This window comes from Notolepis coatsorum (genome assembly GCF_963971535.1).
Source record: "Notolepis coatsorum genome assembly, chromosome: 11".
NCBI lineage: Eukaryota > Metazoa > Chordata > Actinopteri > Aulopiformes > Paralepididae > Notolepis > Notolepis coatsorum.
In genome coordinates, this window is record NC_140175.1 from 78,797,511 (window position 1) to 78,813,945 (window position 16,435).

At 42.0% G+C, this 16,435-nt stretch overlaps 1 protein-coding gene across 1 annotated transcript in view; it reads left to right on the forward strand.

Annotated features, from left to right (window-relative positions):
- Positions 1-16,435, forward strand: part of ptpa (protein phosphatase 2 phosphatase activator) — an 88,312-nt gene that overhangs the window by 55,266 nt on the left and 16,611 nt on the right. The window contains exon 9 of the mRNA XM_084325415.1: positions 10,306-10,413. Within this exon, the coding sequence (XP_084181541.1) occupies positions 10,306-10,413 (108 nt within the window). The remainder of the gene's footprint in view (positions 1-10,305; positions 10,414-16,435) is intronic.

The window sequence follows — 16,435 nt, forward strand, 5'->3', positions numbered from 1 at the left end:
ACTGCACATTCATCGGAGGGGCTGTATGTGCGAACGCAAATATTCAAATTATTCAGTGCAGAGTTTACCGTCTTATTCCTAAGTGCATAATAACCAACTGAGCCTGTCTTATAATACAGCTGATCAGTTTGCAGAATTCACACCGCGAGCGAGAGGGGTCGTGTTGATTAACATAGACTAACCATGTTCCGTACACAACGTTGTTGCATACAAATGGCCTTTTTCCGCTGATGGTTAAATGAAAACGTATGGGTCGTGGATCAAATTTATATCTGTGTTTATTCTCTTCAATTTCATTCCTGACCAATGACGAGACACACAAGGAATTTGTGAGGTGCACCCAATATGTTACAAAAAGTATGGAGGCGCGCACTTAGACTGCAACAAAGTCTGCCATTCATATTAAAAGACTGCTTCTCACATGTTTTAGCCTGTATGAAACAATTAAGTGGTCATAATTTGTTAAATAGGTCAGCTTTTGCTCAATAATGCTTTGGAATGGGATATTTAAAAGAATATCAAGTCGAGATGAAATGCTGGCCAATTTTCTCAGGTGTCTGATTGAGGATGAGAGATATGCAACGCTGTTTGCTCAACATCTAAAAACCTTTAACATAAATGAACAGTTCAGGAGTAATATAAACATTTTAGATCGATTGTTATTCCAATTCCACAGCATAAAATCTTGTTTTCTGCACTGTATGGAACACCGTTAGTCACATATCTAATGCTGTACGGAATACATTTGACGCTTATTTAGAACCTTTACCTGAATAAAAAAAAAATGGGTGCTCATTTGCAACGATGTTGAGTTATATGCCAGTTAAATATATATTTTAAATGATGATCCCACGTACTAGGGTTGCAAATTGTAAGCATGTTCCTTACTTGATCATTGATAACGTTAACGATCAATTAATCGATCAATTGTAAAAATAAAAACACATTTACCAAACCATAACAAATGTAATTGTTTCCTCAATCAAACGTTTTATTTCCGCAGCAGCGACATATTGCATTCTCGCAATATTGCATGGCATATAAAACATAGAAATGTAGAGGCCGTTTTCGATAAATGCTCAGACTGACTTGGGTTATTGTTTCTAAATCAACGCTTCTCTTAGCCTGCTTAATTTTGCAAGTTGCTGTCGCTCGTTTTTTTTTCCTTATTTTCCAGACACAGAGGTAGTGTCTTCCTCGTTATAGTGTGCCCTCTATCTGTTCATTGTAACATGCTTTGAAAATACACCATTCTACTGACAGCTACAATGTAATAAGAGACCGACAACGTTGTTGGGAGGGGGGGGTTTGGACATTTACCGGGGCCAGTTTCGAATTGCAGCCTCCCGTAGGTGCTCTTTGAGAGCAGTTTTGAAGGTGGGTAGGGATTCACATTATTTTACAGATGTGGGTAGGGCGTTCCACATTGTTGTGGCATAATTGTTAAATGTGTTTAGTCCCTTGTTTGAGCCGAATCTGGGTTGAACATGATTTGTGGAACTCCCTCTGGTGTCGTGGTATTCACTGACCTTTGGGAAGTATTTCGACATGTACATGGGTATCTTAGTGGTGTAGTGTATCCAGGCCCATTGTAGACCAGGCCCATTGCAAGTTGCTGTACTCTGTCATCTACTCTAAGCCATCCTAGGTTGTCAAAATGGGTAGGGGTGAGGTGGGTTTTAGGAGTAAGCAGTAGTCTGACCAGTTTGTTTTGTGATGTTTGTAATCTTGTTTTTAGTGCCTTTGGGGTTCTTTGGTACCATGAAGTGCAAGCATAGTCATAGTACCCTTGAATGAGTGCTCCTGTTAGTCTTCAGGGTATTCTTGTTTACCAGAGAGAGGAGATCCGGTACAAGAATCTTGTTTGTTGGTTGACTTTTTTTTTATTACATTGGTTGCCATTTTGTCACAGGAAAGATTTGCCTCTAGGTATGTAATTTAATCTTTCCTTGTGACAATATTGTCACCCACTGTAACAGAGAAGCCGTTGGCCTTGCTGAGTTTGTTATTTGATCCAAATGAATGGACTGTTTTACCCAAGTGTAATGAAAGTTTGTAATCAGCGAGGTGCAGATTCTGCCGAGTTCAGAGCTGAGGGCTTTTTCAACCTGCAACCTGTTCCTGTCAGAGACCAGCAGGGCTGAGTCGTCCGCGAACAGGAACAAGTTGCAGTCACAAGATGACATGTCATTTGCATAAATTAGGAACAGTAACGGTCCTAGTATGCTTCCTTGCCTAAGAACAAGGAATAAAATAAGCCTAAAGTGGTCCGCACACGCCGGGCGATATTTGCTAGGCGACCGATTTTTTAAGCGAGGCGACCGACATAATTCTATCGCTTCCATTGTTATGAATGAGAGAACCCACACGGCAGGAGATTTTGAAGCGACAATCGCACAGCAATTTCTGTCGCCTGGCAAAAAATCGCCTCGATCCTATTTTTTGAGGCGACGGCAGGCGACACAGCAAGGACAATGAGGAAATTAACATGATTTATACTGGTGTATCATTCATTGATCAATAACCTACATATTATTACCATGCTACTTATGTTTATTATTAACAGGAACAATTTAAATAAATAACGTTAGTTGGAGAACTTAAGGTTTAGTGGCCGCTTGTCATTAACTAATAAATTGAAAATGTGCCACGATGGACCTACACTACTTAGATGTTTTTATACTCGGGTAACAAAAGAAGTTGTGGATGTTGACAGAGTTTAATGTCCAGGCTGCAACTGATGTTTTGTAAGGTTTATTGTCCAAAGAAAATTATGGTTGAGAACAGACAGTTTGCGTCTTCCGTGAAAAAACATTCTCTCTCAGCATAACAATACTTGTCCAATCGGTGCCTAGTGAACGTATTGTAGCGATCAGTCGTGCAGTAATGTTAGGAAGAATGAGGAGAGGTTGTATTCGTATATGGTGGTTTAATTCCAGCTCAATATGGGTTTTACATGGGTTTTACTTCCCTCGTAATGCACAACACAGCTACCTGCTAATATGCTCGCTTCACGACAACCTAACGTCCGGTCCGTCCTCCCAAATCTCCCGGTGGGAAACCACACCCCCAGCTAAACGGAGCTTATTATACCTGTGAACGGTCGGGTCTGGTGTGGGGTGCTAAGCGATTGTTGTTGAGCGACAGACGATCGCATCGCCAGTTGCCCGCCGTGTGCATTGGACTTAAGAATAACATAATAATAATAAACTACGGTCCGGGATTCACATTTCCTCTGTTATGTATGTACAATCTAATATAAAATATACAGTAAAAAATACAGAGATCTACATTAACTCATTGAGCGCCACGCTGTTTTTCCATCTTTAATCCCTGGCGCCAGTGTTATTGACCATTTTTGCAATGTTTGCGGACCCATCGTGTGTTCTGTATTATAGCTATGGAGACGATACACACTATTTATAGTCCAACATTGACAAACCAGTTTGTTTCTACATACTTTCGTTTGTGCACTATTCCACGCTAAACATCGCCCCGTTTTGAAATAATCCAGTCTCATTTTCTAGATAGTGAGATATGACGTCTTATATGCATATGCACAAATCGTTCGGGTTGCTCGCCTGAAACCTATATTATTTCCTAATCAAATGTATATACCATATATAGATGTTTCTTCACAAAATCATCAATGGGGGGGGGTGTTTTTTTACGAAGTTGCGATCGTTACCGAAAGCATGTTTTAGGTCCGGTAAAATACGACGCTGTGATCAATACAAAAGCATGTTTTAGGTTCGGTAACATAGACCTAGAATAGACCTTACCTTAGTCAGAAGGTACTCCAAAATGAATAATCCCATCGCGATCGCAATTACTTGTGTGCATTGGGCACGGCTATCATACGGGAAACAATGGGTTTCAGGCGATCAAATCTCCGCCAGATTGCTGTGTTCTGATTCACTTTGAGGGGGAGGGGTTCCTGCAGCCAGAGGCACAGAGAGAGAGAGAGGGACCTTATAGACCCAGTTCAAAAGGTAGGTGATACTGCCACCTGGCGGGATTCGATCGTCATTGCCGTTTTAATGTAGGCAGCGGTGCCAGGGAGACACAGGCAGGTCCGCGCGAGTGTTTAGAATGGGGAAATCAGAAAAAAGAGAAAAGGATCTAAAAACGAGAACTTGTTTTTGGCGCTGAACGGTTGGATTTGAAACACGAGAATTCAAGTTTTTGCCACAGAAAGAGTTAAGTGTACAGTAAGTGTAATATTGACACTGTTGTTTTAAATGTAAAAGTCAGGAAGATGGTACTGTCACTCTGTGCTCAGTGATGCAGTGAGGCACATAGATGCATTGTAAAGTCTGATGGCTGTTGGAATGAAGGACTTCCTGTGCCGTTTAGTGCTACATTTTGGGAGTGTTAGTCTAGCACTGAACATGCTCCTCCTGTCAGCCAAGTCTGTGTATAGTGGGTGGGAGGGGTTTTCCCTGATGGCATGGAGCTTAGCAAGGCTCCTCCTCTCCGCCACCCTCGCTAGAGAGTCCAGCTCCACCCCTACCATGTTACTGGCCTTCCTCACCAGCTTATCCAGCCTGTTTGCGTCCCCCGCTCTCAGTCCGCTGCCCCGTACAAGAAGGCGCCCGCCACCACCGACTCGTAGAACATCCTTGTACAGACATTGAAGGATCTCAGCTTTCTGAGAAAGTAGAGTCTGCTCTCTTCATTGGCACCTTGTATAATAATCAAACTAATACGTTTTATAAGTTCAAGTTCAAGTTTCTTTATTAGTTGTCATACAGAATTACAGAATACTTTTATACAAAATGCTTCTTTCTGTTACGCTCCAGAGACTGTGCTAGACAAAAATAGATAAGTATAAAATAAGTATAGCAAGTATAAAATAGAAGTCAAGTACGTAGACACAAGTGTTCAGTATGTACATATATACAATGTTCAATGCAGAGTAGAAGTAACTGAGTTACCATACAATATACTATACAATATAATAATATACAATATACTATACAGTGCAAAGCAGAAATGGGATGAGGTACAATTTTTGGTACAATTTACAGTAAGGTGTAATGAGGTATGGGTTGTAGTGCAAATTCTTTACCAATAAATATAAAGTGTGTTTAGGTGTTCTAAAGTGGGTAAAGTGGGTGCTGCAGTGAGTTGTTTGTTTAAAGTGAGTGTGTGCGTGTGGATTTGTGTGCTGTGTGCATTTGATGGTTGTTACATAGTGTTATTGTTTGTTGAGCATCCTGATGGCCTGGGGATAGAAGCTTCTTCTGAGTCTCTCTGTGCTTGCCATGAGACTCCGGTATCGCTTGCCTGACCGCAGCAGTTCAAAGAGGCAGTTGTTTGGGTGGCTGGAGTCTTTGATAATTCTCTTAGCCTTACCCATGCACCGCTTGTTGTAAATGTCCTGGAGAGTGGGAAGCCCCCCTCCAATTGTGCGTTCGGCTGAACGGGCCACTCTCTGTATTCTGCTACGGTCTTGTGCGGTGCTATTCCCAAACCAGGAGGTGATATTGCCAGTCAGGATGCTCTCTATTGTACATGAGTAGAAGTTCTTAAGGATCTTCTGACTGACTTGGAACTTCCTTAGGCGCCAAGGCATTGCCGTGCCTTCTTCACAACACTGTCAATTAGGGATTCCCCGATCACTTTTTTTGCCACCGATACCGATCACCGATCGTCGTGAGCCATATCGGCCGATACCGATCCGATACCGATTGTTTTTGATTAAAAAGAAATTAAAAATTATTTTATATTTTTTTTTTTTTTTTTTATATAAAATATATATATTATATAATTAGACTTGTACTTGTATTATCTGCGAGACATCGCCACCACGCAACAAGTCAAAATGCTCGCTATCTGCAAACGGCTCCACTGTCTGTGTACTCTAGTAGCCTCCAGCTCCAAAAAGGATTCTCCGGCGCTGCAGCTGGACCCTATTGGTAACGTTACGGTTCTTTGGTCATTTCACATTCAGCAAGCCCTCAGTCCAATACGCATTGAATCAATGTTATAAGACATTGATATCAAGAGCTATCTGTAGCTACTGCCAGCCTGCTAGATGACGTTAAGACAGAACTTTAGTTCAATGGGACATTTCGTTTCGAGAACTAACGTCAGCTAACGCAAGCTAACGGAGGTATGAACATGGACTACTAGACTTTCTGGATCATTTGTTGATATCAGGAGCTATCAGTAGCTAGCCGGCTAAATACCGTTAGACAATGCCTACTAAACGTGAATAGTTGACTGGGTAATTTTGTTTAAACAGTAACGATAGCTAGATAGCTAACGTTAGCTCAGGTCGAATGCACTACAGACTCGAGCAGGGGAGCCTCCTCTCAGGCTATGGTTAGACTAGTGTATTCCTGGCGTTTTTTTATACGTTTTTGACGACGTTTCATGTCCTATCTACACAGAAATGCGTTTTTTGGCGTTTTTTTGTGGATACGGCTGAAACGCAAAATTGTGTTTGCGTTTGGAGATACGCAAAAAAAACGCCAGGAATACAGCGTGTAGTCAGCACGGAGCAGTTGTTGCGAAAACGCCCATGCGCAGTAGATACCATCTGCGTGCCCTTCCTGTGTACAGTGTGTGTGTTTGGGACAGAGCTCCGTGTCCCAAATAGCTTCAGCTACCATGTGTTGTCAAGTTATTGTTATAAGGACCCCAGTCCAAGCTACAACAGTCTGCATTCCCTTAACAATTGTTTGTATTGAGCCGTATTGTATTGTACCCATATGCAATATGTTAAATAAAGTTTACATCCATTCATTCTGCTAGCATTACCGATTGCATGAGCAGCTGGCTAACGTGAGCTATCAGGATTCAGACCCTGTTAGCTCAGAGTTCCTCTTTCAACTTAAGAAGCATTAAACAAAATGGCCCAGTCATCTATTCACCTTTGTTTAATACACACAGCGTTGTCTCTAATGTTATCTAACTACTGATAGCTCGCGATATCATCAGTTTTGATGCTGGCTAAGTAGCGTGAGCTAACGTTAGCTTCTAGCCACAATGCTATATTGTTATAATGGCATACTCCATTGACGTTAGCATGCAGCTAACAATGCTACAATGCTACCGATCGTTTTTTAGCCTAAACTATCCGCTCTTGGCGGTCACTTGTGTTGATGTTAGTTTTGTTTCATCAACAAATGACAGGCAGAACACACAGTGAATGTATCCGTTTTGTTTATTGCACTTTTATTAGGCTTTGCTGAAAAATTATTGCTGCATTGAGTAAAGCAAGATGGTGGCGCGGCATAGGCGCCTGCCTTATTGACATTTTCTTTGCTGGAGCTTCCACCAGGAAGTGTATTGGCACATTCGTTCTGATTGGTTGAAATTGCCTTCATGTTTGCCACCTACTGCCACCTACTGCTTTGGCAGTGTACTACATCAGTGTGCTCTGGTGACAAAAACGAAAAAAAAACGAAAGTGTGACTCGAGGCGCATGACGTCGCGGCGATACGCGGCGATGCGTATAAGAAAACAATACGAAGATGATACGAAAGGTGTAACCTCAGCCTCAGTCCTCAGTGTTTACAAACTCTACACAGGGGTGGGCGGGGCTAGGGAGGAGGAGCAGCGGCAGTTTGCAGGTCCTGTGTGTCTGAGACAGACAGCGAGTGAGACCTTCGCTTGATCGGTTTCCGCGATCGGCGAATATGACTCATTATCGGAATTCACAGATTGCATATTTATACTGAGTATCGGCCGATAACGATCGGTGGCCAATCGATCGGGGCATCCCTACTGTCAATGTGTGTGGTCCATGTCAAGTGGACTCCGAGGTACTTAAAACTGTTCACTCTCTCAACCGGTGCCCCGTCGATGCTGAGGGGGCTGTAGTCCCTGACCCCCGACCTCCTAAAGTCCACAATCATCTCTTTTGTTTTGCTGACGTTCAGGGAGAGGCTGTTCTCTTGACACCATCCCGCTAGAACCTTGACCTCCTCCAGGTAGGCCCTCTCGTCGTTTGCAGAGATCAGGCCCACCACTACTGTGTCGTCAGCAAATTTGATGATTTTGTTGTTCCGCTGTGCCACACAGTCATGTGTGTACAGTAGTGTTGTCACGATACTGGAATTTCGACTTCGATACGATACCTTGAAAAGTAGCGATACTTCGATACCATTTTGATATCAAAAAAAAATAAATAAAAAATTAAACAAATTTAGCTTTTGTTGCTGGTCTCCTCAGCTTCTCTCTGGTACTATAAGAGAAGATAAATATAACACTTTTAAAACCCTTTGTTTATCTTTAGATCACACATTTAAAAATAACTGTTCATCTCACTTCAATCATTTTAATTGCAGATGCAGAACATGGTATTTTCTCAAGCAGACAGATGTAAACACTGTAATCTGTGTTGCATGTACCTGACAAACTGAACTGTTTGTATTACAGTTAGTAACAGTTTCGATTTTTATTTAAAGATAACGAGAGAGAGAGAGAGAGAGAGAGAGAGAGAGAGAGAGAGAGAGAGAGAGAGAGAGTGCTATTTAAACACTTCATGGAAACGGGGTAACGTTAACCTTATGTCGACTGTAGTATTGTATGACCTATGAGTAACTTGTAAAAGTGGCCAGCTAAGCTAACGGAGCTAACGGCTAGCAATAGCTAGCTCTAACGTTACAACGAATCAGCTGTTGATATTATGCGCCATCAGTAGACAACGTATCATGTATTAAACTAGAGTTAATGGTTTAATGCTTCAGTCACAGTGACGTTGAAAGAGCAGCTGTCACGAACCTCTTTCATTTCTTTATGGAGATCCTCGTTGGCACTGCTCTAACACCGCTTGCAAATAGCATTGGGGCAGCTTTAGCTTGTCCTTCGTTGTTTACTCAAACCCGAAGTACCTCCAAACAGCACTTTTGCTGTTTTCTTTATCCACAAGCACAAGTTGCGGAGCATCTTCACTCAGCTAAAATGTTTATTTACAAACTGAAGACGGCTCTGTGAGGGGGAGGGCTGGACTCGGAGCAGGCGGAGGGGCAAGCGTGCTCTGAACAGCGCGTCAACAACTTGAGGTAGAACACTCGCCAGCTGGTACCGATACTGCAGAAAGTATTGGTATTTCGGGAAATGAGTATCGAAACCATTTTAAATATTCAGTATCGATATGTATCGATACTTCGATATTTTTGACAACACTAGTGTACAGGGAGTAGAGGAGGGGACTCAGAACACAGCCCTGGGGGGCCCCTATGTTGAGAGTGATGGATGAGGAGGTGCAGTTGCCTGCTCTCACCACCTGGGGTCTGCCCGTCAGGAAGTCCAAGACCCATTGGCAGAGGTCATAGTTCAAGCCCAGGTCCCTGAGCTTGGCTATGAGTTTGGAGGGGACTATGGTATTGAATGCTGAGCTGTAGTCGATGAACAGCATTCTCACATAGTTCCCCTGCCTCTTGTCCAGGTGTGATGCTGCTGTGTGCAGCACATGGGCTATGGCGTCCTCCGTGGACCTGTTGGGGCGGTATGCAAATTGCAGGGGGTCCAGGTTGATTGGGAGGGAGGAGCAGATGTAGCCCTTTACTAGCTTCTCAAAGCACTTCATGGCTATGGAGGTGAGAGCTACAGGGCGGTAGTCGTTGAGGCAAGCAGGCTTGGATTTTTTTGGTACAGGTATAATAGTGGACTTCTTCAGACAGGTGGAGATGACAGCCTGTTCCAAGGACAGGTTAAATATGTCAGTGAATACCGGGGCCAGTTGGTCGGCACAGACTTTTAGGATGCGGCCGGGGATACCGTCTGGTCCTGCTGCCTCAGTCCAGGAAGAATAACATTGAATAACATTACTTGGGTCATATCTAGCTTTCAGCTAGTTGGGGATGGGAATCACCAGAGGCCCCACAATACAATATTATCACGTTACTAGAGTCGCAATATTGTAATATCACGATGTTGCAAGACATGATATATTGCGATTTATTACCTTTTTTTCAACTGCAAATTATGTTGTCAATGGAAAACTTTTTAAATTAAAATATATACATCTGTTTTATCTAATAACATAACATTTTCAGTCTGTTCACCTCTTTCCAATAATTTTATTGCCGTAAAATGGGCAATATATATATTTTAAATTGTATTTATTTTTTATAAATATCGATACTTGCCGTCACTGTATTTATATAATATCGGCCCACAGAATATTGCGATATTGCTGTATTGATGAACCCCCTAGTAGTACTTTTCTCCATCCATTTGCAGATTAAAATCAGGATGAATAAGAATGGTTCATTTTGAAAAGACCTGCTCTCCTTTACCCTCTTCCTCATTTATCACACTCAACCTCCTCCTCCACTCCCTCTGCAGATGAAGACGGGTCCATTTGCGGAGCACTCCAACCAGCTGTGGAACATCAGCGCGGTCCCTACCTGGTCCAAAGTCAACCAGGGCCTTATCAAAATGTACCAGGCTGAGGTACTTTCACTTCATTTATTTCAAAAGGAAGTTGAAGATTTAAAGGAAAAGTGATGATTCATTCTCCATTCAGCTGTTGATGTTGAATTCACCAGCAGTCTCCAAGACTTGTAAGCCAATCTGCCAATTTGTCCAATCACAGGGAATATGGGTGTAGTTCCGAAATTGAATGACCCTCCCTCACACAGCTGAGTGGACAGGCTCACATAGTGAGTAGCCAATCACTGAAACAGATCTTAAAGGAACACGCCAACATTATGGAAAATACACTTTCCATCTTCTCCAGAGTCAGACAATTGATTGATTGATTGAAAACTTTATTAACAGATTGCAGAATGGGTACAATACAGTACAGCTCAATACACACAATTGTTAACACATTCGGGGCCATTGGGATTAGACACTATGAGGCCAGCTTTTCATTACAACTGTTCACTGTGCGTGAGGTTGTTTGTAGAGCTAAATCTATATTTTGTATTTTATTTTTTTATTATTTTTTAAACAAACACATAAACAAACATGACAACACACGATAAGATATACAAGCATTAGTTGTCAGTGCACATCCAATGAAATCACATTTTGGTTAATTGTCTTGTATAGGATATACCCCTAATACCTGTTATCTAAAAACCTACACACATATGCTCCAGCTCGTACCCCCCCCTTCCGGACCCCCCATTGGATAATCCATCCATTTTCCCTCGCTCCTAAACAGACATTACCATTATATGCTAGCTTTTATTTTCTCCACCACTTCTCCACCTAAATCTATATTTTATATTATTGCTATGTGTCCATTGTCATTGTCAATTGACAGTATAAACCTTCCCTTCAATATTACATAAAGAAATAATTTTTTCATCAATATGTTCCCGTTTTATAGCGTCGTGAATGAACGTTATATCGGAATTGTATGGGGTAATTCCTGCAAAGCTAGTTATAGGGCGCTAAGCTAATAACGTTAAATCGATTGGCGTTTCGGCCCTACACAAGCTAGAGTTAAAAATCAAAATGCATATGATCGGTATCATGTTCCACCATGCATGCATGAAAGGGGTGGGGGAAGTCGTTTCTGATTATTGATTACTAATAACGGCATTCGTTATTGCAACAACATACGCTGACCGGGTGGTTGGCTATGAGAACAAGGCCGATCAAGCTGAAATTTACGTCAAATCGCTTTTACCTGTGGCCGGTTGGATTCCAAAAAGAATTTCCCAGTTATTTGATCGCCATCTGGTAGATCGATATGTCCATTGGCTGATGCTATATTCCTTTACTGCAGGGGTTCTCAACTTTTCTGCTGCCAAGGCACCCCTGTGTTCAATAAAATATTCCAGGGCACCCCTACATACGATAAAGACTTTTCCGGTCCTGTCTTTTTTGCTACAATGATGACAAAAGTGCTTGCTTTCAAAATGTTTATTTAAGAAACCGGGAAACACATTTGTGTGTATATGCAGGCTATATAATGCATTATTAACAGGTGTTTCAGGTCTAAATGGCTTAGTACTGTTGACATTACACTGCTTGTAGTAGTAAATCAAATAGCATATTTCTTCAAATAAAATTACAGAAAATTATCACTAAAGTGCTATCTGTTGCAGCTGCACAATTTTCCATAAAAATTGCATATTTGGATAAGTGTGACCATTTCTCAAAAACTGAAAATCATGTATTTTTTTTAAAATACAGAAAAGGATCACTAAAGTGCTATCTGTTGCAGCTGCACTGTTCTCCATAAAAATAACATATTTGGATAAGTTTGACCATTTCTCAAAAACAGAAAATCATGTATTTTTTTAAAATACAGAAAAGGATCACCAAGTTACCATTTCTCAAAAAATATAAATAAATACAGAAAATAAGCACTTGTTCACTCAGTGGACATTTCTAGCTCAATGCGAGGTCTGCTGCTGCTGGCTAATAATACGGTCAATACGTGGGGAGATCTTTGACAAGGCAACACGCATGTCATCCTCAAGGCTCAACTTGGCCCTATATTTTGTTTTCAGAGCTGTCATGGATGAAAAGCCATATGTGATATGTGGTGCTGAATGGTATCAACACCTTAACTGCTGCATCATGAGATACTTGGTACTCAGCACCACACTCAGACTAGGGATGCACGATATTGATTTTGACACCGATACCGATAACTTTATGCTCCTCAAGCCGATACCGATAACCGATATTTATTGTATTATAATATTTTTTTTAAATGTATATATACTGTAATTCCTGTAATAGTAACTCCGGCTTGTATTTGTTTCAACTGTAGCGGATACCAGGCTTGTATTAGGAGGAGGCATGTATAAGAGAGAGGCCTATATTTCTAATTTTCAAACGGATCATAATGAATAAATCAAAATTTTGTGTCAGTTTGAACCCAGTAAAATGGACTGGGTTCATTTATTGAAACCAAGCAAGTACTGTATGAAATACGGTAGTAAACAGTGCAATTACAGGTGGTCAAAAAAAGTAAAATAAAGTAAAATAGTGCAATCACAATACTGGTATAATAATAATAATAATAATAACTTCGTTTTATACAATTCTGAGGTAGGCTTACTCTCTTGGTAAACATTAACACCATACCATTATATGGTATTTACTGCACAGCCAGGCCAGCATATAACAACAATAACTCTAATATACATGAAACCCGGCTTGTATTAGGAGGCCGGCTTATAATTGCTTAGCTCAACAGCGCACCCGGTCATTAATAGAGACCCGGTTTTTAATTGAATACCGGTTACTATTAGAGGAATTACGGTATATATATATATATTTTTTTTTATCGATTTTTTGAGTATTTATAAGCTCCGACGTCATCGGTACTGCTATCGGTACTCGAGAAATTATGGAGTTTTTTTTTTAGGAATTTAAACGTCGCAAACTAATCTTGTTGGCAGTTGTCTATATCTCTCCTGCCTCTGTGTCTCTGCCTGCACGGGGAGCTCTGTGCTCTCTGCCTGCTGTGCTCTCTCCTCTCTTCCCCTCCCACACACACACACTCACTCACTCACTCACTCACTCACTCACTCACTCACTCACTCACTCACTCACTCACTCACTCACACACACGCACACACACACACAGACACGGGTGCTGCGCTGCCGAGTACAGACAGCTCTGCTCTCATAATGGCGGACAGAACGAAATGTTCAAAAGTCTGGGTCTATTTTACTAAAGTCGATGCTGACAACGCTCGTTGCCACAAGTGCAACAAGACATTTGCCAGTAATGTATAAGCGCTGGTACTTGTCAATGTGGCTGGCGGGGAGATAACGTTAGCTCCGAGTAGAGTAATGGCTGACAATCCGGAGGTAAATAAACGAACGAGAGCTTCTGATTGGTGGTAAGAAGAAGAGGTGGGTGCAAGCCGTGGGATGTAATTGGCAGATCGACTGTCTGTCTCTGAATGTAACGTGACTACGTCACAGCCAAGAAAGGGAGCGCTGGATTTGTGAAAAACTCCCTGTTCCTAAACCACACGCTATCAGTTTTACCACAGTACTGGCAAAACGGGAGGAGGCTATAATAAAAACAAGCGCCCTTCATCCAAATCCACCCACACCGGATTTCTTTTAACCAAAAAATGTATTATGTTATCGGAGCTATCAATAATTATTATTATTGTTATCGAGTTTATCGGGATGACGTCATAATTGCTGATATCGGCCCGATAATTATCGGCCCGATAATTATCGTGCATCCCTAACTCAGACCAACATGTTTCCAGGGGCACTTCACTGAAACAAGCTCTCCAGGTGGTATCAGATGAGATTTCAATGAGTTCTTCCAAGAGTTTGGATGGAGATGTGTCAGGAAGCTTTGTCTCAATGTTGTCTGTAAAGGTTTTTTTTATCCAGAGTAACTTGGTGATCCTTTTCTGTGTTTTATTAAGTAATAATTTTCAGATTTTGAGAAATGGTCAAACTTATCCAAATATGGTATTTTTATGGAAAACAGACAGTGCAGCTGCAACAGATAGCACTTTAGTGATCATTTTCTGTAATCCAAAAATAATTTAAAAAAAAACCCTGTTGAGAACCGCTGCTTTACTGCATACTGAATTCGGCGTCGCAAAAAATATTCCAGGCGATCTGGAGAGTATAGAAGAGACAGAGTTTCAAAAAGCGAATATATACATTTGAGGGGGAATAAACTGTACTTGGGAGGGGGGGTTTGGACATTTACTGGGGCCAGTTTCGAATTGCAGCCTCCTGTAGGTGCTCTTTGAGAGTGGTTTTGAAGGTCTGTAGGGATTCACATTATTTTACAGATGTGGGTAGGGCGTTCCACATTGTTGTGGCATAATTGCGAAATGTGTTTAGTCCTTTGTTTGAGCCGAATCTAGGTTGAACATGATTTGTGGAACTCCCTCTGGTGTTGTGGTATTCACTGACCTTTGGGAAGTATTTCGACATGTACATGGGTATCTTAGTGGTGTAGTGTATCCAGGCCCATTGTAGACCAGGCCCATTGCAAGTTGCTGTACTCTGTCGTCTACTCTAAGCCATCCTAGGTTGTCAAAATGGGTAGGGGTGAGGTGGGTTTTAGGAGTAAGGTCAAGCAGTAGTCTGACCAGTTTGTTTTGTGATGTTTGTAATCTTGTTTTTAGTGCCTTTGAGGTGCTTTGGTACCATGAGGTGCAAGCGGGGTACAAAATAGTTACACGCCCAGCGCCACTGGCTTGTAGATTTATTCTTTGGCGATTAGAATTTAAGGTCTGCCCGCCACCTGGCGGCTAACAAAATACACTGCATCTACCGCTTCTCCTCCGCTCCAATCCACACCCTCCAGGCCGCTCACAGTGGTTTAACACTGATGTAATATACATGTAGTACAATGCCAAAGCAACAGATGGCGATGTACAAACATGAAGGCCATTTTCAACCAATGAGAAGTGTACTTTAATTACTGGCCATACAGTACATGAATATATATGGTGAACACCCACACAAGAATACGGCATTGACACATAAAGTACTATTTAGAGGGTATTTATTATTATTAAGCAACGTTGGGTTACAGATTGAGAATTAGGCTTGCGCTTGTAAGGCGAAGAATACACGTAAAGTAAGTCAAGAGCGTAAGTCAATGAGAATAGTATGAATACTAGGATGGGTCTAAACTGACGCCACCTGTGGTATAGCAATTACATAGGGCACACTAGTACCAGCTGGAGACACTGGGGGGTTCCCTCCGGGTGTAAGGCCGGCCGGGGTAGAGGAATGTTCGGTTACAAAGTCTAGGTCAACGAGGAATAACGAGGTTCCAGATACAGGAGCCAGTGCATGTACTCCCTTGATCAGTAGACAAAGCAACAGCTATAATCCAGTATGCTCGACAGCATGGAAGACAGCTAGCCAGCCTCTTCCTAGAGGCGGGCTCAAGTGATGATCCTCACGGGGGGTAGATCCCAAACGACAGTGGGGTCGACGGTTCTCTGCTCCAGCAGTCACGGTCCCAAAGCAATATAATCCAACCAGAAATGGTTCTGCAGTCGCCGGTGTAGGTTCTCCGGTGTACATATCCAACGGCTCTCGTCTAGGACTCCTCGGGTGGGGCCACGAGTTTAGGCCGCCCAGCCTGGATAAGTGCACTAGCTATATACACAACGAACCGGTGGTAATGCTGGTCACTGAAGAACTGTAGCCGCACGATACACTATAAATGATAGACTATTACTTCACATTAGAATAAGTCGAACTCAACGTTACTGTGTTAAACTCTGACACTTTAGCAATCTATTCGCACGCGGTTCTCAAGGCTCTATTTAGAGGCAAAGTTGCTCACTTCACTGCACGTTGTCTCGTGGTGAAGGCTTTACTAGTAATGAACGAATTGCTGCTGTTTCCACCTGCGCCGTATTTATACGTAAGGTGAATTATCTAGTGCCAACCTCAGTTCTGTCTCGTATTACTGCGCAGACTCTGGACATGTTGAGACATGCCCGGAGTTGCCTTTGAACTTGCCGTTGGGGGCTTGGCCGTTGGTGCCTAGGGGTCG